The 24210-nt window shown below is 51.5% G+C and overlaps 5 protein-coding genes and 1 non-coding gene across 6 annotated transcripts; 3 read left to right on the forward strand and 3 right to left on the reverse strand.

Moving 5' to 3' along the window:
* Nucleotides 1-956: 956 nt before the first annotated feature.
* Nucleotides 957-5319, forward strand: FOIG_04216 (elongation factor 3). The gene is made up of 2 exons (XM_031202353.1): nucleotides 957-1499; nucleotides 1899-5319. The coding sequence occupies exons 1-2, from the start codon at nucleotides 1348-1350 to the stop codon at nucleotides 4912-4914; spliced, it is 3168 nt and encodes a 1055-aa protein (XP_031067800.1). The 5' UTR covers nucleotides 957-1347; the 3' UTR covers nucleotides 4915-5319.
* A 241-nt stretch (nucleotides 5320-5560) lies between these two features.
* Nucleotides 5561-5660, reverse strand: FOIG_04217. The gene has a single exon. It is a non-coding gene; the product is annotated as a tRNA-Leu (tRNA).
* Nucleotides 5661-7476: 1816 nt separating this feature from the next.
* Nucleotides 7477-9946, reverse strand: FOIG_04218 (uncharacterized protein). Its single transcript, XM_031202354.1, has 2 exons — nucleotides 8972-9946; nucleotides 7477-8801 (listed from the first exon to the last, which is right to left on the reverse strand). Exons 1-2 carry the CDS (start codon nucleotides 9490-9492, stop codon nucleotides 7625-7627), a joined length of 1698 nt encoding a protein of 565 aa, XP_031067801.1. The 5' UTR covers nucleotides 9493-9946; the 3' UTR covers nucleotides 7477-7624.
* Nucleotides 9947-11561: 1615 nt separating this feature from the next.
* Nucleotides 11562-11880, forward strand: FOIG_04219 (uncharacterized protein; the record flags this gene model as incomplete). Its single annotated transcript, XM_031202355.1, has 2 exons — nucleotides 11562-11658; nucleotides 11720-11880. 2 exons carry the CDS (start codon nucleotides 11562-11564, stop codon nucleotides 11878-11880), a joined length of 258 nt encoding a protein of 85 aa, XP_031067802.1.
* Nucleotides 11881-14588: 2708 nt separating this feature from the next.
* On the forward strand, nucleotides 14589-18175 carry FOIG_04220 (uncharacterized protein). The gene has a single exon (XM_031202356.1). The coding sequence runs from the start codon at nucleotides 14889-14891 to the stop codon at nucleotides 17982-17984; it is 3096 nt and encodes a 1031-aa protein (XP_031067803.1). The 5' UTR covers nucleotides 14589-14888; the 3' UTR covers nucleotides 17985-18175.
* Nucleotides 18156-23942, reverse strand: FOIG_04221 (uncharacterized protein). The gene is made up of 4 exons (XM_031202357.1): nucleotides 23321-23942; nucleotides 22492-22897; nucleotides 18889-22435; nucleotides 18156-18826 (listed from the first exon to the last, which is right to left on the reverse strand). The coding sequence occupies exons 1-4, from the start codon at nucleotides 23422-23424 to the stop codon at nucleotides 18510-18512; spliced, it is 4374 nt and encodes a 1457-aa protein (XP_031067804.1). The 5' UTR covers nucleotides 23425-23942; the 3' UTR covers nucleotides 18156-18509.
* Nucleotides 23943-24210: the final 268 nt, after the last annotated feature.

Here is a 24210-nt window from a genome sequence, read left to right on the forward strand (position 1 = left end):
GAAATCTAGCCAATAGTTGTATAGACTTGTGATACTCTAAGACATGACCAAAGCGTTCCGGAACTTTCTGGGATAGAGTAGCCAAATTTGCGAGTTCCGAAACTTGACTCGATAAGAGATCTCAGCCCAACGGTTCGACGGGTGTACCGAATAGAGGAGCGAGTCAATATGCTTCCTAGGTTTCAAGACTGAAGTATGGAGTACGAATACGGGAACAAAAACACGGGGCGCTGTAGAATCCCTTTCGTCACTTGCCACAGAGCTTAAGAAGATACATGGCGACTTGTGATGACGGCGAAATAAAATTTGGGTATTGATGCCGCTTTGGCGGCCTGGCTAACATACGTGGCTAATCACCAGAGTTCGCAGGAGCCGTTCCACAACTGGTAGGCTATTTGTCTCATTACTCGTGAACGAACTTTGAAACATCAATTTAAATTAATTCTTTGAACTTCTACAACCAAATGCTCATTTTCTTCTAGGTCGTCAGGGAGACGGCGGGAAGTGGATAGCTCAAGTGGGCAAAAATATTGGAGCATTGTAGGTAGTGAAGCCATGATAGCAACGATGATCCGACAAAATCCGCTCCTGGAACCAGAAACAAACCCAACATTACGTTGCTATAGATCTGTTCTCATTGTGACCTCAACACAGTAAATAGGTGTCTAGATGCCAGTTTTCTGAACAGATCACCTTGGGCAATAACTATAGCCAACATATCAAGACAATAAACTGGATCTCGTGCATCTTGACATATTTGCCTCCTTCGCTCATACAGGGCAGCAGAATGCAATAGAGAACCCACTAGAGGTAGCGTCGGAGATGCCTCCCAATGCTTTTCGAGACAAAAACTCTACACCGCCCTCATCCACTTACCATATCAGGCTTAGCCCCCACGCTGATAAAACCGATAAGCTGAGTCGCCGCCACAGACGAGTTAGAAAAATGGAGGGGCAGGAGGGGTAACCCAGTGGTTTTCCTGAAAATTTTGGTGCCCAGAGGCAAACTATGTTGGAAAAAATTTGTGAGCGCATAAAAAAATTGGCCCCTCTCTTCTTTTTAACACTCCATCTCCCTCCCTCCATCCTCTCACTCCCATTCTCTTTCTTCCTCCTCCATCGATCTCCGGTCGTCCTCCTCCAGACGAACCTCTCTTACTTTCTTTACTCGCGTTCTAGTTTGTTCTTCGGACTTGCCTCCATTGAACGAACACCGCTCCCTCATCCAAGAGGAATTTCCCATCATCGCCGAATAAATCAGAGTCGACTCCTCCATCGATCTCTGTAACCTCGACGACCTCTTTTCTTATACCCCATCAAAAAAAGAAAAACCCCATACATCGACATCATGCCTACCGAGAACCAGCAGTCGATCAAGGTCCTGGACGAGCTTTTCCAGAAGCTCACCGTGTCCAAGGAGTCCGCTGATATCAAGGAGTCCTCCAACGAGCTGGCTTCTTTCATCAACGGCCGCATCGGCGACCAGGTCGTCCCCGAAAAGTAAGTCTTAGCCTTTTTTGCGATGCCATAATTCGGCTTTTCCCATGGGATATTACTGGGCGCCTCAGGGCTAGTGTTTAGTCTACACTAGACACTTACCATTCCTGCTACCCTCGGTTTTCGCCTCATTTTGGTGCAGTCAGCATCCGAGCTGATGTGTCCCATGCATGTGAGACGAGGAACTGGGAAGCGGCTTGAGTGGACGGTATCTTGCGTCGGACAAGACGAGTAGCAGAACTTTTTCTTCCTCTCGTTTGCCCCTCCACCGATTGGGCGCCCAATCCTACCCCGCCAGATTTGGGCGAAGGGCGATTTTGCGCTAGGCCCATTTTTTGGTTGACCCCTCCAGCGAAAAGCATCCACAAAAAAAATTCTTGTGCTAACCATTTTTGTCTACAGTGTCATCGAGGGCCTGAAGAAGCAGCTCGCCAACAAGAAGGATGCCGCCGCTCGTGAGAAGGCTTGCGTCGCCATCGAGGCCATTGCTTCCCACTCCGAGGTCTCCGCTTCCGTCGAGCCCTACCTTGTTGTCCTCCTCCCCAGTGTCCTTGCCGCCGTCGGCGACAAGATCACCGCTGTCAAGAATGCTGCCCAGAGCGCCGTTCTCGCCATCGCTGGCGGCATCAACGCCAACGCTGTCAAGGCTGCTCTTCCTTACGTCATGGAGTCTATCCGAACCGCCCAGAAGTGGCCTGAGAAGATGGCTGCTCTCGACTTCGTTGAGGCTCTGGTCAAGAGCTCTCCTGCCCAGCTCGCCTACCGTGTCCCTGAGCTCATTCCCGTCATCTCCGAGTCCATGTGGGACACCAAGAAGGAGGTCAAGGAGCGTGCTTACAAGACCATGGAGCAGCTTTGCCAGCTGATTGTCAACAAGGATATTGAGCGCTTCATTCCCGAGCTCATCAAGTGTATCGCCAAGCCTGAGAACGTCCCCGAGACCGTTCACTTGCTCGGTGCCACCACTTTCGTCACTGAGGTCCAGGAGCCTACTCTTGCCCTCATGGTTCCCCTTCTGGATCGTGGTCTGGCTGAGCGTGATACCGCTATCAAGCGAAAGTCCGCCGTCATTGTTGACAACATGTGCAAGCTTGTCGACGACCCCAACATCGTTGCTCCTTTCTTGCCCAAGATGATGCCAGGTCTCCAGAAGAACTACGAGAACTTGGCTGACCCCGAGGCTCGTGACAAGACCAAGCAGGCTCTTGACACCCTCACCCGTGTTGGTAACATCAAGGACGGTGTCATCCCCGAGGCTCGCCACGACGGTGCCATCAACGTCATCCTCCCCAAGGTCAAGGCCGCCCTCTCCCCCAAGTTCGCCAACTACGTTGAGAAGATGGGTCCCGTTGCTGAATACATCGCTGCTATCGCTGGTCAGCTTGTTGACGAGAAGGAGACCGAGTCCATGATCTGGGTCGACAACCTCAAGGCCTATGTCTCTGTCATTGCTGGCATTGACAACTCTGAGTCCCTCGTCGAGGCCATCCGCAAGACTGCTCTCCCCGGTGCCGTCGCCGAGGCTGAGGCCGAGGAGGATGAGGAGGAGGGTGAGGATCTTTGCAACTGTACCTTCTCTCTTGCCTACGGTGCCAAGATTCTTCTCAATCAGACTCACCTCCGTCTCAAGCGTGGTCAGCGTTACGGTCTTTGCGGTCCCAACGGTTCCGGAAAGTCCACTCTCATGCGCGCCATCAACAACGAGCAGGTTGAGGGTTTCCCTAAGCAGAGCGAGGTCAAGACTGTCTTCGTCGAGCACGACCTTGACTCCGCCGATACTGAGATGACCACCATTGACTGGACCATGAAGAAGCTTGAGGAGGCTGGTGTCACCACCACCCAGGCTGATGTCGAGAAGCAGCTCAACGAGTTCGGCTTCACTGAGCAGATGATCAAGGGTGAGATCAGCGCCCTTTCTGGTGGTTGGAAGATGAAGCTCGCTCTGTGCCGTGCCGTCTTCGAGGCTCCCGATATTCTGCTTCTTGACGAGCCTACCAACCATTTGGATGTGAAGAACGTTAAGTGGCTCGAGGAGTACCTCATCAACTCCCCTTGCACTTCTATCATCGTCTCTCACGACTCTGGCTTCCTCGACAACGTCTGCCAGCACATCGTCCACTACGAGCGCTTCAAGCTCAAGCGCTACAAGGGTAACCTGGCTGCCTTCGTCGCCCGCAACCCCTCTGCCAAGTCTTACTACGAGCTTGGTGAGTCCGAGATGGAGTTCACTTTCCCTGAGCCCGGTTTCCTCGAGGGTGTCAAGACCAAGGCCAAGGCCATTCTCCGTGCCACCAACATGTCCTTCCAGTACCCTGGTACCTCTAAGCCTCAGATCCAGGACATCTCCTTCCAGTGCTCTCTGGGCTCCCGTATTGCCGTCATCGGTCCCAACGGTGCTGGCAAGTCTACTCTGATCAACGTGCTCACTGGTGAGCTCATCCCCACTCAGGGTGAGATCTACCAGCACGAGAACATCCGTATCGCCTACATTAAGCAGCACGCTTTCGCTCACATCGATAACCATCTCGACAAGACTCCTTCCGAGTACATCCAGTGGCGATTCCAGACTGGTGAGGATCGTGAGACCATGGACCGTGCCAACAAGGTCATCACCGAGGCCGATGAGAAGGCCATGGACAAGATCTTCCGCATTGAGGGCTCTCAGCGTCGTGTCATCGGCATCAACAGCCGAAGAAAGTTCAAGAACTCTTACGAGTACGAGTGTTCGTTCGCTCTTGGTGAGAACGTCGGCATGAAGAACGAGCGATGGACTCCCATGATGTCTGCTGACAACGCCTGGTTGCCCCGAAACGAGCTTTTGGCTTCTCACCAGAAGATGGTTGCTGATGTCGATATGAAGGAGGCTCTTGCCTCTGGTCAATTCCGACCTCTGGTCCGAAAGGAGATTGAGTCTCACTGCGCCAACTTCGGTCTCGATGCTGAGCTTGTTTCTCACTCTCGCATGCGTGGTCTGTCTGGTGGTCAGCGTGTCAAGACTGTCCTTGCCGCTTGCTCTTGGCAGCGACCTCATCTTATCGTCCTTGACGAGCCTACCAACTATCTCGATCGTGACTCTCTCGGTGCCCTGTCCAAGGCCCTGAAGAAGTTCGAGGGTGGTGTCATCATCATTACTCACTCTGCCGAGTTCACCAAGGACTTGACTGAGGAAGTCTGGGCTGTCATGGACGGCAAGATGACACCTTCCGGTCACAACTGGGTCCAGGGCCAGGGTTCTGGTCCTCGTCTCAAGGCTGACGATGGTGATGAGGAGGAGAAGTTCGATGCCATGGGTAACAAGATTGTCACCACCAAGAAGAAGGTCAAGCTGAGCTCTTCTGAGGCACGAAAGAAGAAGAAGGAGCGTATGGCCCGCCGAAAGCGTGGTGAGGAGGTGTTCAGTGACGAGGATGATCTGTAAACGCATATATCCCGCCGCACCTTTACTCTACCATGTCTTGTGACGACTTCTCTTGATGACTACATACCATTTTCCTTTGTCATGCGTTGATCAAAAAAAGTTATGGGTGCGTCTTTGGTAATGGATGACTGCACTTTTGGCTTCCCGATAGACGGAAAGCTTTGTTAGACTACCGCCATGGAGGAACGAGGAAATAACATGGGGGATTGGAGGATCCCAACTGTGTTGAGCCCTCGACTTGGTGGGTTGGAGATTGGCAACTAGTTAGAGCCAAAATAGACTTGATTACGATCAATCCGTGTCTTGACCAAATGTGAATGCTGTAACGAACTATAATGGGTGATGACAACGTTCATGGTGTGATTGAATGTCATGGTACATACACAATTCAAACATGTGGATGAGCGTGTATATTGCAAGCAGACATGTTAACACCACTATCCCTTTCGAAAACCTTTCCCCTGTATTGTATGCACATGTGATGGGCGGATTGGTAGTCTATCTCTTCTGGTGGAAAATCAACAATCCGCTCCTCTACAGCAGGGTAGGCAATTTCGCCCAGCTAATTCAAGAGAAACAAAAATGAACTAACAACCGTCCAGCTACAGTTGCTATATAGTTGACTAGAAATGCAAAAAGAAATATCTGATGAGACTGGGACTCGAACCCAGGAGGATTGCTCCACCAGGAAATTGGTGTTAAGGTTAACCTTAACCTGGCGCCATAACCAACTCGGCCATCTCACCGAATGTGCTTGATGTAGGAGGTTGCAGTATCTTTGTTCAGGTTGCCTACGAATACGTGCCAGTGATACTACCTACCGATCTGCCATGTCTCGATAGTTCGAAGCACTCAACCAGGTACCTCATGGGCATTACTCCAATATGGAGCGTGATTTGGGTTCAAAGATAACTCATCTCGACTCTGGTATGTCTGTAAAATGCCAAACCACTGAATATATTATCGCAGGTACCATATCACACGTTTTCAAGAAACAGCGACAACGCGCAATAAGGCATTATCACACATACTGTCAGAACCGCACTCTGTACAGGTGAGTATAAGCACAATCTGGTAACTACTATACAGCGCCGGAATCAAATATACAAACGACGCAGTTACCAGGGAATAGTACTGTGTGTATCATAGAGACAAAATCTCGGCAAGCTCAGTACCAGGACATATTCCTTGCGTGTCAAGCCTCACTGTACCTATTCAAGTCTATTATGGAAGCACGGGCTATATCACTACCCTTGTGACCGAAACTCCGTCTTCAGACTACAACGCCCAGTCTCTTCGTATCATGCACTTATCCTCCATACCAAACTCCAGGTTCACCATGTGGTCCCAACGTCAAATGCTCCTCCGCATCATTCATATTTACGAGCTCACTCACTTATAGGTACATAGCATCGCATGAGCACAACCTTATCTCCTGCTCTTCTTGGTCATTTCTATCAACATACGATTAAACTTTCAGCTCCTGGTCAAGCCATCCCGAATCCCCCGGCGCCGAAAGACCCACTACTGCCGTGCCTCCCGGCCCGTCCATCTCCAACCAACTTTCAGCTACTTCAACTTGATACCCCAACGTTCGAAGGCTTGAGTGTGACTGTATTCGACCCTGGTAGTATACTTGCAGACGGTGCTTCCGCGGACAAATGGAGATAGCTTAAAGAAACCGATCCCTACATACCAAGAACCCCTAAATGACCTTGCAAAACACCAAAACAGATATCCAACTCCGTCTACACTGTCTTGATGACCTTAATGGCAACACGGTTTCACGGCTTCATACTCCGTGCCTTGTTCGTTACTATCAGTACTTAAGAATCTATGCCACTGACACCTGCTTAACTTATCAACCCCAAAAACCTTATCATGCCCATCCCTGCTTATCACCACCCACCCATCACCCATACCAAACTACTCCAACCCTGAGCTTCTCTCACGCCCCCTTCTAGAAACTCTCCGAGTTTGGTCAAACCTCACTCCCACTCCCACTCCCACTCCCCCTTCCCCTTCCCCGTCACCTTTGCCCCCTTTGTGCATCGGCATCCTGCGCGATCTACATGGGCCGCTCCCCCGCCTTCTGAGCCACGAGCTAAGGAATCCTTAAAGAGACCTAGCAACTTTACGAAACATTCAATGAGCAGACAGGGGAGACGCATTTGGGCTGCTTTGTATTGCCGATCTCGTGATCGGCAGTTGAAATCTATTGGCCGTTCCCTGTAGAGACTGCCAACCTTGATGCGCGAGATCGAACATATCACGGCGGCGCAGCATCATTAAGCTATTTGAACTTTACGTCACCAGTGTTGAGGTCCGGTCATTCAGACACTCTGGAGACTAGAGAGATAGGCGAGATATCAATGAATTCTGGAGCAAGGTAACTCTAGGCTAGACTTGCTCTCGCGATTCGGAGCAAATTAAAGTTCCTGGCTCCTATTTTCCGTAGCCAAACTTACCAAGATAGGGATGGTGCTCGTAACCACAAGTCACGTCGCAGATTGGGATTCTTCATCTTTTTGGGTCACTCTGGCATAAGATTGGGACAACGAATGAATCCAAAAGAAAGCATAGCTATGCCTTGGGTATATTTTCAGCAAACTACGTAATATGTACAGAAAAATCTCATGTTCTATGAACTCGTAGATTGCACCGGCAGTCGTCTCTTATTCATTTCGCATAAAGTAAACAGTGACATCCTCTACTCATCCGAATGCACCTTGCGCTTGATGCCAACGAGCATTCCCATCTCCTGCCAGAAGCCAGTAGGGGGTGTTGTGATGGAGTTCTCGTAGGCGTCAATGATAGGACGCTCCCAGGTAAGGTCGACCTCATGGGGACGGAGCCAGCGAGTCTTCTTGTATAGCTTCCAGAAGATGAAAAGACAAGGGGCGACGATTTGCATGGTGTAGTTCTTGAAGAAGCTCTCAACATCCCAGGGCTTGAATGACTTGTAACCGTAGCACATGACGACGCAGAACTGGAAGACCAGACCAATGATGGCGCACCAGGGCTGGAAGCGGCCGTAGTACGGCATCTTGCTTCGGTCAACTCCCTGAGCCTTGCAGGCGCGGTAGTAGTTGAGGAAGGTGAGTCCCATGACAAGGTAGTTGATAAGACCGCCGGCTGTCATCAGGGCAATGAGCCAGTTGAGAACCTCAGCTGAGCCACTGCTGCACTGGAGGAACGAGAGCATGGGGAACAGCATGACGACGCAGAAGCACCAGATGGGAACACCGGAAGCGGTTGTCTTTCGCAGGAATCGGGGAGCGCGACCCTCAAGAGCAAGACCATACAACGATCGAGTGGCACAGTAGGTATAGGTGTTACCGGCCGAGAAAATAGATGTAAGGAGGAGCGCGTTCACGATGTGGGGAAGCACGTCGACCTTCAAGATGTCCATGGCCATGACATAGGGCGAAGCAGCAGCGGTGCCGCTTCCCTCCTCGCCCGTAACGAAAATCCTGACGAGCTGAGGATAGTTGTAGGGGACAACGATACCGACAGCGAGGGAGCCCATGATGAAGAAGAAGCAGAATCGGTAGTAAACCGTCTTGAAGGCAGCCTTGATGTAGACACTGGGTCGCTTAGCCTCGGCAGCGACCATCGAGATGTATTCGGGACCGACAACAGTAAAGCTGGCGCTCCAGAGGGCACCGAGGAAGCCCTCGAAGCGACCAAGAGGAGTGTTACCATTGACATCCGAGAAAGCACCTGGGTCCTTCCAGTAGCGGAATCCATAGGCATCACCTTGAGGGTTGCCGCCAACCATTGTGACGAAAGTGAAACTGAAGAGCATAAGAATCAGGATAACCTTGCCGCCCGAAAGCCAAAATTCAGCTTCACCGTAGGCCTTGACAGCCAAGATGTTCAAAAGACTAAAATACGCAAACGCCGTTAGCATGTGAACTTTATTCAGGGAGCAGAGACGAGCAAATAGTTTTATGTTCACGACCAGCTGAGCCGAAGGAATCAAGCAGAAAAGTATGGCATCAACATGCGAAACAGTGGAGGGAAAGCGAAATCATCTCAAGGACCTTGTACTTACGCGTATAATATGATGACACCAATACAGATGCCAGCTGTAGGGCCAGGGTTCGTGATATCAGAGCTCCAGTATGAGAGGACAAGGTTGATGGCGGTGATTTCGAATGGAATCAGAAGACCTTCGTAGAGGAAGAAGTTCCAACCAGCCATAAAACCAAGAGCGTCATCGGCCCAATGACCGGCGAGACGGATAAAGCCACCAGAAACGGGCATGTACGTGCTCATCTCGGCGACACCATTGTTCACACATGCGAGGATACCAGAGTAGATTGTATAGGCGAGGAACAAGCCGAGGGGACCACCCTGGGCGAGACCACCACCGATACTCACGAAGAGGGCAGTACCAATGGAGCCACCAATGGCAACGAGCTGGATCTGTCTGTTGTTGAGGAGACGGTGTAGACCATCAGCGTTGTCCATAGTGTGGCCGGCCGCGACGTCGCCGTTGTCGGCCAGGTACTTGTCGGTAGAGCCAGCATTGCTGATGTAGTTATTGGAGTTCTTCTCCTCGTCGGAAGCCATCTTGAAGGATGTCACCTTTGCAGGCGGGGTTGGTTTCGGTCTATCGATATATTCTTGCGAACAGGGTCGAAGGAAGGAAAGCTCAATCGAGCAAGAGTCTGCGAAGCAATGAAGCAAGCAGACGAAGGTGAATTGAATATACCGTGTGAGACACAGGTATAGAAAAGCGTTGAAAGTGACAAAACACGAGGTGAGAGGGAAGAAGAAAGTTGTATCTTGGAGGAGCGGGCGTTGAAGTTAATAAGTAAAATCTGACATGGGGGGGAGAGCTACGATCGACCCCAACCCATCGTCCCTTGCCCTCCTCTTACTGCTTTCAAGGCAGGGAATAGCCTAGGAGTACCTTAGGTACAATGCAGGTAAACCCTGGGGCTTTCCGCTGAACTCGAGTCGAACTGTTGGAGGCCAAGCCGCAGTCACAGTCACTGTATGTATTGACTGCAGCGGGATGATGGCGGCCAGTCCGAACCAGGATTAGCTGAAGGAGGAGTGGAGAAACAAAGCCAAGCCCATTTCTCGAGGCCAACTGCTTCGGGCTACCTCAGTTCCAAGTATTTGCACCCTTGCGTGAGGCATATTAAGTACCTCGGTTGGATGTAACAAAGTTGATGACATGGGTTATTCCTACTTCACGCCCGGTCGAGTCAACCAACCAATCCTGGCTCAATGCCAGAGTGTAGTTTCGATTTTTGTTGCTTTTACCTTAGAGAAACTGCGCTGAATTGTTTGTACTGCGCAGTTTTCTCAGAGCAGGATGCATACTGATTTTCGACGCGGCAACAGACTCGACATGGTATGGATCAGGCTGCGCGATGTGTCGTATTCGGCGTCCCCTCTGCTGACCATATGTGCGTTGGTAGGACCCAAAGGAATGGTTCATATATACGTCTTTTGCCCATTTAGGGAGCCACGAGGCTCTGGTGTTCCGTACATCTCGTTGAGGGCTCACCCTCTCTCACTCTCGTCTTTCCGCAGAGACAACTAATTCAAGGACGTTTCAGCTCTCTCCACTTGGTGCTACCATGGCATAGAAGCACTGCCCTCCCTTCATTCTCAGTCATCCTGCTGGACATGTTCCTTGGTTCATCCGAGTACAGTTCCACTTCCAAACATGCAATCCAGGGCAAAAGGTGATATATTTCATGACGATGTTGGTCAGAGCCTGGTCTGATGGTCCAAACTTTGTGCGGTTAGACTCGAGAGAGCTTGTCGGGTCATTTTGCGTCTTTGGATATTTCCTTGGCCTGTATGTACTGCTCTTGGCCATGGTACTTGGCGCTTCTCCACCCCCATGGAGAGGGGTGGGATCTTCCCCATCAGAGATATCTCTCTCTCCACTCGCATTTGCCTCGTACATTGGACGCATCCATGCATCCTTGTCAGGATGCTTCCCCGACTGTGGACCACTGCTGATAAGGGTGCTTTTTTGCCGATTGACGTTGGACCCAAGGTCTTGGGATATGCTGATCACTAGAAGTAAGCCGTCCTTTATAATTGCTGGTGCCTGTGCCTACTCGGCGTCTTTAGTGTTGCTCTTGGAAAGGGGCCTTTGTCTGGGCAATCCGAGAATTGCCCGGTTTTTGAATCATATCAAATGTCTTGAACCCATTCGGAGACTCCACGGAAGTCGGGGATCTGGAGGCTCTAGCTGGAGCCAATTCCGCCAGAGGGGTAGGCCTCCACTGAAAAAGCAGTGTGGAGCTTCTCCAACAACTCGCCTCAGTGGGTGACCTCCACTGAAGCGGATGGATGGAGCTATCTTACAGTGGCCAGTGCCCTATAAAGTCTCCTCTAAAGATAAGCTCCCCGTTAGTTCATGGCCAACCAGACCGAGCAGAGACATATTGATGCGTGGAAATTGGTAGCCAAGTCAACAACTGCGCAATTTTCTCGCAACACGGACCGAAAGGACATGTAGAGTTTCGGGAGAGTTCAGATATGATTTTCTTGCATAAATCCGCAAGCCCTGATATGATTTTGTGATAATTCTTGTTGTTGAAGGGACTGTCGTCTTGCTCACGTGCTACTTCAAGCAGGGAATAATGTCCGTAGCAGTCTCTGACGTCATCATGGCCAGGCTGAATGAAGGTCGATTACACCTGCCGAATTGGGCCACAGCCGTTGCTAGCGAGTCATCCACACCTTACTTCACAGACTTCGCTATGGGTAGGTAGAGTCCAGTGGTTGAAGGTCACCACTGTAACTAACAGACAGAACAGCCAGACAGGCTACCTTAGTCGACACTCAGTACCGGGCTCGCTTTGCTTTCCTCATGTCATCAATCTTTCAGACACAGAATTTGATCGACAGAAGAGGGCATCAACATCTATTGGACCCCAGATCAACGATGGAGTCGCTCGTGCATCCGAGATCAGCAAACTACCCTAAAACGAGTCCCAGTTGCGTGGAATCTGGGGTTTTAGCATCCCCTCATGGCCCTCAAACACGGCAATTCTTTCTGACACTTCATTTCATCCCTTCACTACGGCCGTAGTTACGATGGTCTTGAAGAAACTGGAGTCACGGGTGATCATTACATAAAAACTTACTTTCAACGACGTCTCATTTCGCCGCTCTCACACCAACTCTCCTCCCACCATCAGCTTGACCCCAACGCCACAAACTTGGCGGCTGTAGCACACGTTAAACACGTCAACGTTGGGTGTCTCATGTTGATATCGGATACTTGAGAGAGGTTCACCGGTCACGTGTCGATCATTAAACCTGCGTTGAGGAGCGGAATGAGCGACGCAGCCAAGAGCGCCTGGACATTGAGATGTAACCCCAGGTAACTCAAAGCAGTTGTCTCACCACCTTCCATGTAGCCAACTTTCTTTGTTGTCGAGGCAAATGGCCCAGCTACATGAGTCTTTGACAAGCAATACTCGAGGATACACATCGACTTAAAAAAAACAGAGAAAGCTTGTCTGGGCGGGAGCGCACTTGGCTATGCTCCAGCGAATATCTTGCCCAGTCTGGTTTTGAGCCCAGCCAATTCTTTCACGCTTTTACCGTCAGGCCGTGTATTAGAATCTAGGTATCCCCAAATCTCCTTCGGAACAAGGGGAAACACGTATAGCTGCGCTGCAACATTATGATGATAGAACCTGCAGCATGCTGAACCCAACGTCGCCCCTGCCGCGTGGGGAAGAGGTCATAGTGCAGTTGAAGAACGTATTGTCCTGGGTGTTCTGTACCCTCAGCTGAGCTGAAGGTGAGATGGGCGATTTCTTCATAACCCTTGCACCGGGCCGGACCCTTGTTCTTCACTACTCGGGCCTGACAGTATAGGCTGGTTTTACGGGCCGAGACATGCAACATATGCATTTCCGTGAACTGCGTCTGGCGCGCCTGGCGCCAATTTCTCACTCACTGAGACTATACTATGAAGTTTGTCGCACAGCTCTCGCCCTGCAGCGCAGTACGCCCGGTTTACGTTGACTAGGTCCATCACGATCGTTGCCATCGTTTACGGAATAAGTCCAGTGCGTTTGTCTTACAAGCGTCCAATGAACCGTCTCACACGTTCAATAGCTCAATGTACCGGCTAGGATTTACGCCAGTCTCCACTGCTTGATTCCATCGCCTGGCTGCATCTCAGAGTTGGTGGAAGGCTGTGTCTGTTAATTCTTGGCATCGAATTACAACTGGCGGTGGTTTTTGGCTGCCTTGGCATACACGGACTTGGCCGCTTGTTGCCCGCCGTACAAAGTGCGTTGTTTGGATGCCCTGACAGAATGCCACAGTCAGACTCACGCTTGAACACCAATCACGAGTTGCTGATGCATTTGCGGCTTCTTCAATCATGGCTGAACCGTTGTACGTCAGGCGCATAACCACAGTGGCGGTGATAGAAACGCAAATCTCTCCAGTTTGAGGAAGCAATAAGCTTTTTCTCCAAATCTTGAGAGGCGCAAGACAAAACAAAAGGCCTCTCATAGGCTTCGGTATTACGCCGAACCTCGCGCTATGCGACGCAGAGACAAGTCTGCACCCACTTTGACCGTACTGGTAGTGGAGACTGATGAATATCCAGAGGACTTGTCGAACCTTGTTTGACGCTGGACGGTTTCCGTACACAGTTGCGTTCTTTAGTTTCGATTGGTACGGTTTTTTACTAACAGACCCCCGTTCTAAACGTCTTGGAGGGAGGCGCGTGGCTTTCCCCAACTCTGTCTAGTTGCGGTCTAATTGCATTGATAGGGTCTAGATCAGGGACTGAAAAGTGGGAATGGCTGATGGAAACGGACAAGGAGCCCTGTCGGCTGCAACGGACCCTGACGTTCCTTATTAAACGTATGTAGCAAAACGAGAAGACGCTTGGCTGTATAAGACGTGATTCGACCGTAAACCTGGTAAGCCAGTTGAAGCTACTGAGCACGTCTGACGACGGTTGATGAGGGTATCCACAACATCAGAAAACATCGTATCGGTTCTTGACGCTCTCCATCGGTTCGATTGAGCCGTTGAGTGAAATTTCTTCATTTGTTGAACATGATGATGCCAGATGAGACAGGCCAAGGAAAGAAGTCATTTCTAGAACTCGGAGGTCATGGCATGTTTGAGCCAAGCTGCCAATCTTTCGATAGCCGTGCCATCCATCCTTAAAGACCAAGGCTATATGTGCCACCACCACACGATACGTAAGCTTTTTACGAAGAGATTTAGCTTAGGCGAAGAGAAGCGTTGTTCTCCAAATTCTTGAAATCCCAAGACAGACGAGCCTTCTTGGCCTGAGTTTCTCCAGGGCTCAGTTCAGTCTTGGGAGCAAATCGATATATCTATATATCTATGCTTATTTTTGGCATAATATAAAAAAGCTACACGTCGATCACTACAAAATATAGAACTGCTATTAAATATAGCATACTGTCAATCAGACCCATACTACTATGTATATACCTGTCAAAGATGCAGCCATAGAGGATCATTTCGATTAGGGGCCGTTAACAGTTCGGCCGGGACGGAGACTCTTTGGTGGGGGGAAAACTCCGTCGTTCTCGGTGGCCGGCCGATGAGGGGCAGCGAGCGGTGCGGAGAAGTGAGAAAAAAAAAAAACTAAACGGCGAAGTCAATAGAAGCCCATGACTGGCTGTATTAGTAAACACCAGGCACAACTCTATCACCATTCACCAAAAATTATACCAACGGAGGAATAAGTCCAGAACATCTCCTACGGTCTATGTACACTCTCAGAGTTGCTGCACTTTTATTCTCGCCTATTCCACATATCAGAAGAGCAGAGAGATCATCAGTGCAGTGCAGTGCGAGGCTGGGGCCAAGACCTAACCCTGCCTTTTCAACGCCATAACGTTGACACCCAACTGGCGTCGGTTTTTGGTCAACTAAGGCAAAATAAAATATTGTCTTGAGAATAACTCCCTACACATATAGCTATGGGCAGTTTGGGCGAATGCGGTAGCGCTTTGCGCAGTGGGCGTTATGCCTCTATCATTCTCTCGAAGGGCCCCGGTGCCGAGTCACAACCCGCCCCGAACTCTACCTCCGGCTCCGTATCGGACCCAGCTCCGGTGGCCGGGGCTCTGATACAAGCTCTCATTACTCGGTTGACATCCGGACCTGATGTCAAGATTCAACCTGCTACAGACACAGATATTCCCCAAGCTCTGGCCGTTGGTCTTGCTGCCTTGAACGCCTTCCTTCAAGTCAACGTCACTGGTCCTGTTCTTCCGGAGTCAGCGGCTCTAAGCACTCTTTTTACCAAGGCATGGGCTAGCCAGCAGTCGGATGATGCAAAAAAGAGCCACGCTCATCTCCACAAGGCTTGCCTCAGCTATCTTGAGGTTGACGGCGTCTCACCATATGCCTACATCCCTCACCTGGAACTCTTCGCCCTAGCAAAATACATCATCACGCAGGAGCTATGTCAAGTCGCCAATGACGTAGTGGAAATACCTTCTGAGGAAAAGCCAATCAAGAGCAGTGTTGCTTGGACACAGCTTCGAGTTAACATCTGGCACTACAAGCTCCTGACCCAGCCCACTCTTGGACATGGATCCAACTTTGCTCGAAGCTCCCAGTGGAGCGACGTGCCAACGTTGGCTTCCCAGATTCTGGACGGAATCGACAATGTGAGGTCCAAGATCCTCGGAGAGGAGGTCTGGGCATCAGGTGATGATGGCTGGAGTCGCGATGATAAAGTGCAGTTCCTCGTCGAAGCGGCCAACAACTACATTCTACTCGGTCGCGACGACAAGGCCAAGGAAGCTATCAAGGAGGCCTCACAAACAAGCGGCCTAGAGTATGCACTCTCAGGTGCCCTTGGAAAAAGAACCAAGTTCCAAGAGAACAGCATCAGCCAGCTTGTCGTTTTGGCCAAGAGCGGTTCTGAGCAGCGAGTGGACGATGCTGAAGAGGAAGCCAAGCCGGATGCTCTTCAGCTTAATGATGACACTCTACACGAGGAAATTCAGTTTACCAGAGAAACGAACGGAAACGATAAGAGGGCCTCCCTTCCCGCTGCCCTGGCTGATCTCTCACCTGACGACCAGCCTCAACTCTCGCCTCTCGACCAGATCATTCTCCTCACTGAGGCTACGTTGAAGGATGCTTTCTCGCCTATTGATACCCTCACTTCGGCAGAGGTGCTTCCCTACGCAGTGAGAGTCATCGGAGACAAGTCTACGAACTGGCAAATATACACTCAGGCATTGCTGGTCCGATCCAGAATCGAGGTCCACCGCAGCCGAACGGTTGAGCGAGGTGTTCTTCAGCTTCAGGCTGTGGCAGACCAAGTACTCACTGATACCACAGCCGAAGCCCAACAAAAAGCCGAGGCAAAGGAGCAAAACTCGGAGACAGGCGCTCCAGCTATCCAAATCATTAGCCCTGACGAAGTTTCTGCGCCTGTTCAGCCCAAGCCAACATCTTTCCTGCCTGCGCCTAAGGCCTCTGAGTCTGCACCAGCTCAGGTACGTCTTGAGTACATTCACGCTATCTGCTCACCTCCACGATGGCATCTAGAGTCTGAATTGGCCTACGCCTGGGCCGGTATCGGCTCTTTAGCTTCTGCTCTCGAAATTTTCAAGCGCCTCCGATTATGGGCTGAAGTTGCACTCTGCCTTGCCAGCGCCGCTGCGTCAGAGGATGAAGATGGTCGTGGCAGTGGTGGTGAGGCGAAGGCCAAGGGAATTCTTCGCTGGAGGCTGTTCCACCGCACTGGTGACAAAGCATCACCTTCAGACCCTGATGATGAGGATATAGGTGAGGATGTCACACTTCTCAAGGCCGCAGATTTCTCTGGCCCTGAGCGCGATCCTCCTCCACCCAACGCTCCCCGACTCTTCTGTATCCTAGGTGACATTGAAAACGAACCGTCCTATTATGAGCGTGCGTGGGAAATCTCCAAGCACCGATATGCCAGAGCTCAAAAGTCGCTCGGAGAATACTACCTGCAGAACAAGGAATGGGAGAAGGCCCGTGAGGCCTACAGGAAGGCGACAGCTGTCAACCGTTTGAGTCCCGAGATGTGGAGTCGTCTTGGAGATATCAGCTTGCGACTTGCGCAGTTCAGCGATGCCGCTGAGGCATTCAATCGTTCTATTGGATCTGCAAGCGACACAGCTGGAGGTGAAGATGCCCGAACCTGGAGTAACCTGGGAAGTGCTCTCTGGAGTCTTTACTGCGAGGTTGTTGCCGAGGCCAAGAACAACCATGCTCTCGTATCAGAAGCCCCTGTGCCTGTCCCTGCAGAGGACGAAGAGGATGATGTTGCTCTCACCGCTGCGTCTAAGCCTTCAGATCGTGACCCAGCTACTCTTCTGGCCCAGTCCCTGGCGGCCTACAAGAGAGGTGCTTCCATCGCCCATGATAACTGGCGAATCTGGGATAACGTACTCACACTGGCTTCGCGTGTGCAGCCACCTGCTATTCCCGACATGATTCTCGCTCTGAAGCACATTATCCAAATCCGCAAGTCAGAAGACGCTCTCGATGCGGATGTTCTCGGGGCGTTGCTTCAAGACGCCGTGCTCTCTGTGGAAAAGCCTTCAGATTCAGGTGTCTACGAGCCTCCCCGTGGCACACCAGAACGATTGGTGATGCGACTATTTGAAGAGGAAGTCGTCCCCCTCATCACACAGCGCTCTGAACTCTGGACCCTGGTCTCACGCCTGCGCGCTTGGAAAAGGGACTACGCAGGCGCTATTGATGCAGCAGAGCGAGCTTGGCGTGCAGCTGTAGGATCCTCTGGCAGTGGTCTTCTACCTGGAGCAGCAGCCACGACAGCCGACGAGGCGCGAGACTGGACTGTTGATGAGGGTGCATGGACTATAGTTGTGCAGAGAACTGACGAGCTGGTGTCTGTGTTTGAAAACTGGGGTCCTTCAGTTGATTCCATCGGCAGTAAATGGAAGGGTAAGGCAAGAAGCGCTGTAAGGAGTGTAATGGGCCGAGGAAAGGAGAGATGGGAGGGAAGCGAGGGTTGGAAAACCCTTGAGACTTTGATGGAAGGACTAAGAATTTCCTCCTGAAGATAGAATTTGGGTACGAAAAAGACCTAGCTAGGTCAAATGTCGATCATGATAGAAAAGAGTAAAATGAATTATAGAAAAGGCTGGGAATGAAATGGCTTCAAACTGGTTCTTTGGTTCTGGTTTTCCCCGGGCGAATTGTTAATTGGACACAGCAAAAGACTCGCAATCACTGGAAAGCTTCACAAGGTGACAAGCATGGGAGGTTTGGGATCATCAACAACGCTTCATGAGGCTTGAGCTAATCTCCTACACACTAATCAATAACTTGTAGTCGAAGGAAAGTCGAAGAACTTAAACAAGATATTTCTCCAGCCCAGCTCCAGCATCCATGTCATGAACAGTTTTTCTTCTTTCTTTTCCGTCATACATTATCTCGTGCCCTTCAAACTCAAAGTTCCGCGGTACGTCTTGTCCTGGCTTGCAGAATATTCTATCCAGATACCAGACAGAACAGCCTATTTCAACCAGGGAAAGTATCGCCATCTTCAGTCGACAAGATTCAGAACACACAGATTCTGTCGTCTATTTCTTGCCCTTCTTTCGGCCTGGCACGACCTTGAATCCCGCGGCCTGCATGCTGGCATCATCGCGAGGACTAGTAGCGACTGCAGCAGCACTGCTGGAGCTTCCCTTCTTGGCAACTTCGCTCCAACCGCCCCCATTTCCTCCCTTGTTGTCGGGCTGCTTTTCGACTACTCCACGCTCAGCGAGCTTCTTACGGCGAACAAACTCTTCGGCAAAATGACGGCCGTCCATGGTGGTTGAGTTGGAGTAAACAGCATCAGCAATCAAACCAGTGTCGAGGGGCAACACATCGAGGGCAGCTTGAAAGGTGGGAACTAGAGGATTTGGTTAGTTCAAGTCAAATAATAATCATTCTGTACTTGTCAAAGCGACTTACTATCAATAGCACCAGTGATGCCCCGGGAGAGCTCCCGGTTCACCCACTTATTGAACTCCTCCATAGCAGTGTTGCCGCCCTCAGCCTTGCCGTTAGTTGGTGCAGCTGGCTTAGAAACAGACCTCACAGGAGAGGTCATAGGCTTGATAGTTGTTCCACTGACAGATCGACCTTGAGGCGAGGGGCCAACGGGTGCCTTGATCTTGCCACCAGCACCAACGGTTGCCCAGCCACTTCCAGGGGGTGGCGTGGCCGCCGCAGCCGCCGCAGATGCAGCATTAGTGAGTGTAGACTGGCCAGGTTTTCCAGCGAGGTTGGCATAACTCTTTGATACGCTGGTCGGCGTTCCGGCTTGTGAGCTAACCTGCTGGCTTGCCTTCTGCTTTCGAAGCTCCTCCTCACGTTGGATCTCAGCGAGGGTCTTCTTGCTGGAGGCTGAAACTGAGGGGGTAGAAGTAGATGTGGTTTTGGAGGGTCCGGGCTTGGACCAAGGGCTGGCAGAAGGAGCAGGCGAGCCATGACCCCAAGTGCTAGTAGCAGGCAGGCCAGCATTGGCAACGGCAGCAGTTTTCTCTCTGAGCGCCGCAGCCTCTTGCTCAAGAATAACCTTCCGCTGGGCAGCAGCAGCCTCCTCAGCCTTTGCAGCCTTTCGTGCCTCAGCTTCCTGAATCTCCTTCAGACTGGGCCCCTTGTGTCCTTCAGCGCCGTGGTCTTTGGCCCAAGGAGCCAGGGGTGGTGGCTGAGCATTGATTGATACGCTGTCAGGAGTTCCGGTCTGAGAACGGTTATACTGCTCAGGTAGGTTTGAACGAGCACGCTGAGCTGTCGGAGCGGGAAGTGGAGTGCCAGTGGACGCAGGGGGAGGGAAAGGCATGGGCATATCGGGCTCTACTGGCTGAGCGGCGGCGGCAGCAGCAGCAGCCTGAGTCTTCTGGACCTGTTGAGTCAGAGACAAGGCATCCTCAGCTGCCTTCTTCCTGGCAGCTCGAGCAGCCTTACCAGTTAGAGCCGGGGCCTCTATGGGCCGTTGGGTTTCTTCAGTGGCTACCTCAGAGGCAGGGGAGGGCTCCTCAATTGGTTCCTCACCGTTGCCCTCGCTATCCTTGGCCGACTTTTCAGCTTCGAACTGCGCTCGGTAGGCCTCGAACTCTTGAAGGCGCTCCTTGAACCCCTCGGGATCTTGCTCCAGGTTATCGGTGTCTGGAAGACCAGCGCGTGCCGCATCAGTGGCAGGGGCGCCAATAGGCTGTGGAGCACCAGAGCCTTGCAGGCCAGCAAGTACCTGGCGTTCGTTATTTGTGAGATTGTTTAGGTCATCATCTCTGAAGGGGTCTCCGTTTCCCGAACCCGATGGCATGGCTGCTTGACTACCAACTGGTCCAGTTCCATCAAAAAAAGCTCCGGAAGGTGGCATAGCACCGATGGGCTGCTGGTGAGGCATTCCGATGGGGTTTGGGGACGAAATGCTACCAAAGCTTGGCTGGCTCTGCAAGCTGTGCGCACTGGAGTGATGCTGGAGCATTGGGCCAGGGAGAGGGAACTTAGACATAGCTTGAGCTCGCATCACAAACTCGCGCTGCTGTACCATGAGATACTGCTCTTCTTGCTTACGTCTTTCCAAATTGTTCTGTTCTTCAGCCGTAAGAGTGCGTCCAAAGCTAGGGAACACACCACTTAAGGGAGGGACCACTCCACTGTTTCCCTGGGGAGAGAAAGGTCCAGCTTGGGTAGGGGGACCATGAGGAATACCAATCTGAGGAACCAAGAATGGCTCTCTAGAGTTCCCTATACGTCGGATGAGCTGACCTAGGGGTTCGAATTCCTGATCCTCGACTTTCTTTACACGGAGGTCAGGGGTGAAGAAGTTCGCCTTGTACCAATCATTCATCTCAAGTCCTGTGAAGGGCCCCTGGACATGTCCAGAAGGATCAAGATATACCCATCTCATGCGATCAGGCATGACCATTGTGCGTTGGGCCTGAGTTGTAGGAGGCTCAGTGCCGCCTTGCCCGCCACCAAATGGCAGACCACCGCCAACGGGAGTAAGGGATTGAGGAGCAGTTGCGGTGGTGGTGGGATGACTGGGTTCCCCAGTGCTAAAGATACCTTGTGCTGGGGAAGTTTCAGGGCCTGGGAAAAGTGCCCCAAACACACCGCGATTAGCTCGCATGGGACTGTCGCCCTCGCGAAGCGGTACGCCAAAGTTTGTTCGGCCAATAGCGCCGAGAGGGTTGCTCTGACGTAGGTCGGGCAAAGAATCGGAGAGACTATTATGCTCATGACTCTGCATCTGTGCCTGCATTGCGGGAGGGAAAAGAGAGCCCATCTTGCTGCCGCGGCCTATGCTTCCTGTCCCAAGACCACCGGCGCCGGCAGGTCCAAAGACATTGTTTAGGTTGGACAGTCCAGGCGACTGGAGGTCACCCAAAGGGCTAAAAAGCGATGCACCAAATGCAGCACCTAGATTAGGTCGCTCACGATCCGGAGTGCCAATTGCAGGATTACCAGAAGCAGGCCAGCCTGATAAAGTGTTCAAAGAAGGGTAGGCCTTGGCGCCAACGCTCGAGGTCTGACTACGATCACCTCCATCATAACCACCAAAGCCACGACCGATCGAGCCGAAGTTCGCAGGGCCATCGTGAAGGCTTGCACCGTGAGTCTTGTCGTCATTGGCATCGTTCTCATCATGGCCTTGTCGCTCAGCAGGAGGACTGCGGTAGGGATTAGTCTCGGAGGGGCTGATAGGGCCTTCATCCCCATGGGATCTGAAATTCAGGCCTGCCATGCCGAAGTCGCCGGCGGATCCCTTGACTGGAGTACCTAGGGTCCCTGCTCGGGTTGCTTGCTGAGACATCCCACCAGCGTCAGTATCCTGAGCTCCGCCAAGAACCGCGCTTCCTGATAGGGTATCATCACCAAATGGATCGGTATCGGTTCGAGGACGAGACCGCCAAGATTGCTGGTTGAGAGGGTTTTGACCCTCAGCTGCCTTGCCACTGAGGTTATCTGAGCTGTCCTTGGGAATGAGATGAGCCAACCTGCTCCCACTAGCAGCACCCCCAACACGTTTGTCACCAACGGCGGGCGAAGTCGGCAGTGCAAAATTACCAAAAGCTCCTACACCAGGTGTCGTCTGGTTGGAGGGTGGCCAGATGGGATTGGTACCCCCAATACCGCCCGTATTGGAACGCATCAGATTTCCAAAAGGAGGGAGTTTTCCAGGAGCGTCACGGAGAACGGCCTCACTATCGGACTCGTCGGCTTCAGCTTCTTTGAGATCGGTTTTGCTGCGCTGAAACCAGTAAGAGGGATCGTCACGAGAGAAGCGATTAGCAGTGGGAGATGCTAAAGCACTTCCACCAAAGGGATTGGATTCGATAGTCTCACGTCGTCGAGTCCCGGGTCGTGTAGCTGACGAAGGTGAACTGACGCCGAAAGTATTGGAAGTGCCCTGGGATAAGGATGCTTTACGTCCATTTGCGCCACCTTGGTGGGCGTCTTTGTTTTGGGTCGGAGGTTTAAGCGGCGAGTTTATCTCATTGAAAGCCTACTAGTGGTTAGCACAAACTTTGAACACCAGCGACAGTGCGGGGGCCGGCGCACCTCCTTCTCCTCCAACGACATATCCTGCAGTCCCATTGGAGTTGAATCTCCAGAATCATCCCAGCACGCGCCAGGTTCCTGTGGAATATGATTGTCGTTGCTTTTACCCCAGCCTCTAGGAGTATGTCCATTGATTTGGCCAGGATTCCACCCCGTGGCAAATAGACGAGTTGGGTCGTCGGCTAACCTTTGTGGACGGTACATCTCTAACAGGTCCTCTTTGGTGTACCGCGCTGGTGGCAGCTCATATGTCGATGGGGACACAGACACAGGGCTTTCGGCGGTGGGGTGCTGAACTGCGTGATCCGTCGAGGGCGGCGGCTGCGAAGAAGGCTGACCCAAGGGAGTTGTAGATGATCGTCGGAAGGTAAGAGTTCCATTGGTAGAACGGCCATCTCTCCTTGCCCTGAGACATAATTAGTGACAGTTCGTGAAAACCAATCTGTAGTTTGTGGAGAATGCATGACAAGTTGTGGCGGGTCGTGCAACTGCAAGAGGCGATTTTGAGATGTTCACACTGGCATACGGTTCACTAAAACCAAGACAAGCACACTCCATATTATTGAAACCAGGGCAGAAGATGCCCCGAGATTCTCAAGCGCCCATCGCGACAAACAAGCCAAGCGCTGTGCAGCATACAGGGCATTGCACACCACAACCACGGGCTACACGCGGGGCATCTGGGGGACACGGTATACAGCACAACATCCACCACGATACCAGGCCCAGCTACTCAAGGCCAAAGGAGGATTTCGAAAAAGCCATTGTCTTTGCTGAAAAACCACAGGGGGAACAAAGCAGTTCAGTGGTAAGTAAGGTGAGTACTAACCAATCTCCAGAAGTAGCTCCTCTTCCATCAGCTCTTCCTCCCCTGGAATTGGCGTTTTGGCCAGCGGCAGCCGAGGCAAAGCTCGAGGGAAGATTGGTCGGCATATTGATTAACAGTTCGGAAGGACGGTAGTGAGTGTGAAACGTCTTTGTCGTTCAAGGCCGAGGGCGCGAATGTCGATGGTAGGTCGATTCGGTATGGATGATACAAGTGACAACTGAGGGGTGGTGACCTGAAGCTGTACTGTGGCTAAAAAAAGGCTTGTTGACAAAATTGCTGTAGCGAACGCGCAACAGTAATGCAAAAAGCTTTAGTTAAAGGTAAGGATACGGGAGCACAAAACGCTGCTTGAAGCGATGGTCCAGAGACAAAGGCGGAGGGCGATGCGGTATGCGATATCGTAAACGATAGTGTTAATTGTTGTGATCGGCGGGGGAGCGCGACGTGAAGGCTTGGTAGATTGATGTTTCTTTTTTCGAGGATCCGACAAGAAGAGGGTTTCGTGTGATGTTGCGGTGGTGATGTAAACGCTGTGGTTTGAGTGACCTTTAAACGGGGCAACGAAAAAAAATCGAGTGGAAGGGTTTTGGGGAACCATTTATCAGATAGTGAGGTACCAAAGTTTACAAGTGGCCATACACTATCCCTCAGGTTACAGCTTACTGGTGGGTTCATCAAATAGCACTGTCCTGGTCATCTAGCCACCTAACTGGCAGCTTGTGATTAGTGGGGTTAGTTGTTACAGCCCGCTCTAAGAACTCAGAGTGGCAGCTACACAGGACTACGGCCGAGAATTTACCGGCATGTACTGCTAGCATACCAGCATATTGAATTTCAGGGCTGGATCCTAAACGAAAATGGGGACAAACTGCAGAAAGCCATTGGAAACT

The sequence above is a fragment of the Fusarium odoratissimum genome (genome assembly GCF_000260195.1).
Source record: "Fusarium odoratissimum NRRL 54006 unplaced genomic scaffold supercont1.5, whole genome shotgun sequence".
Classification (NCBI taxonomy): domain Eukaryota; kingdom Fungi; phylum Ascomycota; class Sordariomycetes; order Hypocreales; family Nectriaceae; genus Fusarium; species Fusarium odoratissimum.

Coding starts and splice junctions, on each gene's coding strand:
- FOIG_04216 (XM_031202353.1), top strand. CDS start 1,348: ATGCCTACCGAGAACCAGCAGTCGATCAAGGTCCTGGACGAGCTTTTC. Junction 1,500..1,898: donor GACCAGGTCGTCCCCGAAAA/GTAAGTCTTAGC, acceptor TTTTGTCTACAG/TGTCATCGAGGGCCTGAAGA.
- FOIG_04218 (XM_031202354.1), bottom strand. CDS start 9,492: ATGGCTTCCGACGAGGAGAAGAACTCCAATAACTACATCAGCAATGCT. Junction 8,802..8,971: donor GGTGTCATCATATTATACGC/GTAAGTACAAGG, acceptor TGCGTATTTTAG/TCTTTTGAACATCTTGGCTG.
- FOIG_04220 (XM_031202356.1), top strand. CDS start 14,889: ATGGGCAGTTTGGGCGAATGCGGTAGCGCTTTGCGCAGTGGGCGTTAT.
- FOIG_04221 (XM_031202357.1), bottom strand. CDS start 23,424: ATGCCGACCAATCTTCCCTCGAGCTTTGCCTCGGCTGCCGCTGGCCAA. Junction 22,898..23,320: donor GGAGCTACTTCTGGAGATTG/GTTAGTACTCAC, acceptor ATTATGTCTCAG/GGCAAGGAGAGATGGCCGTT. Junction 18,827..18,888: donor CATCACTGGTGCTATTGATA/GTAAGTCGCTTT, acceptor CAAATCCTCTAG/TTCCCACCTTTCAAGCTGCC.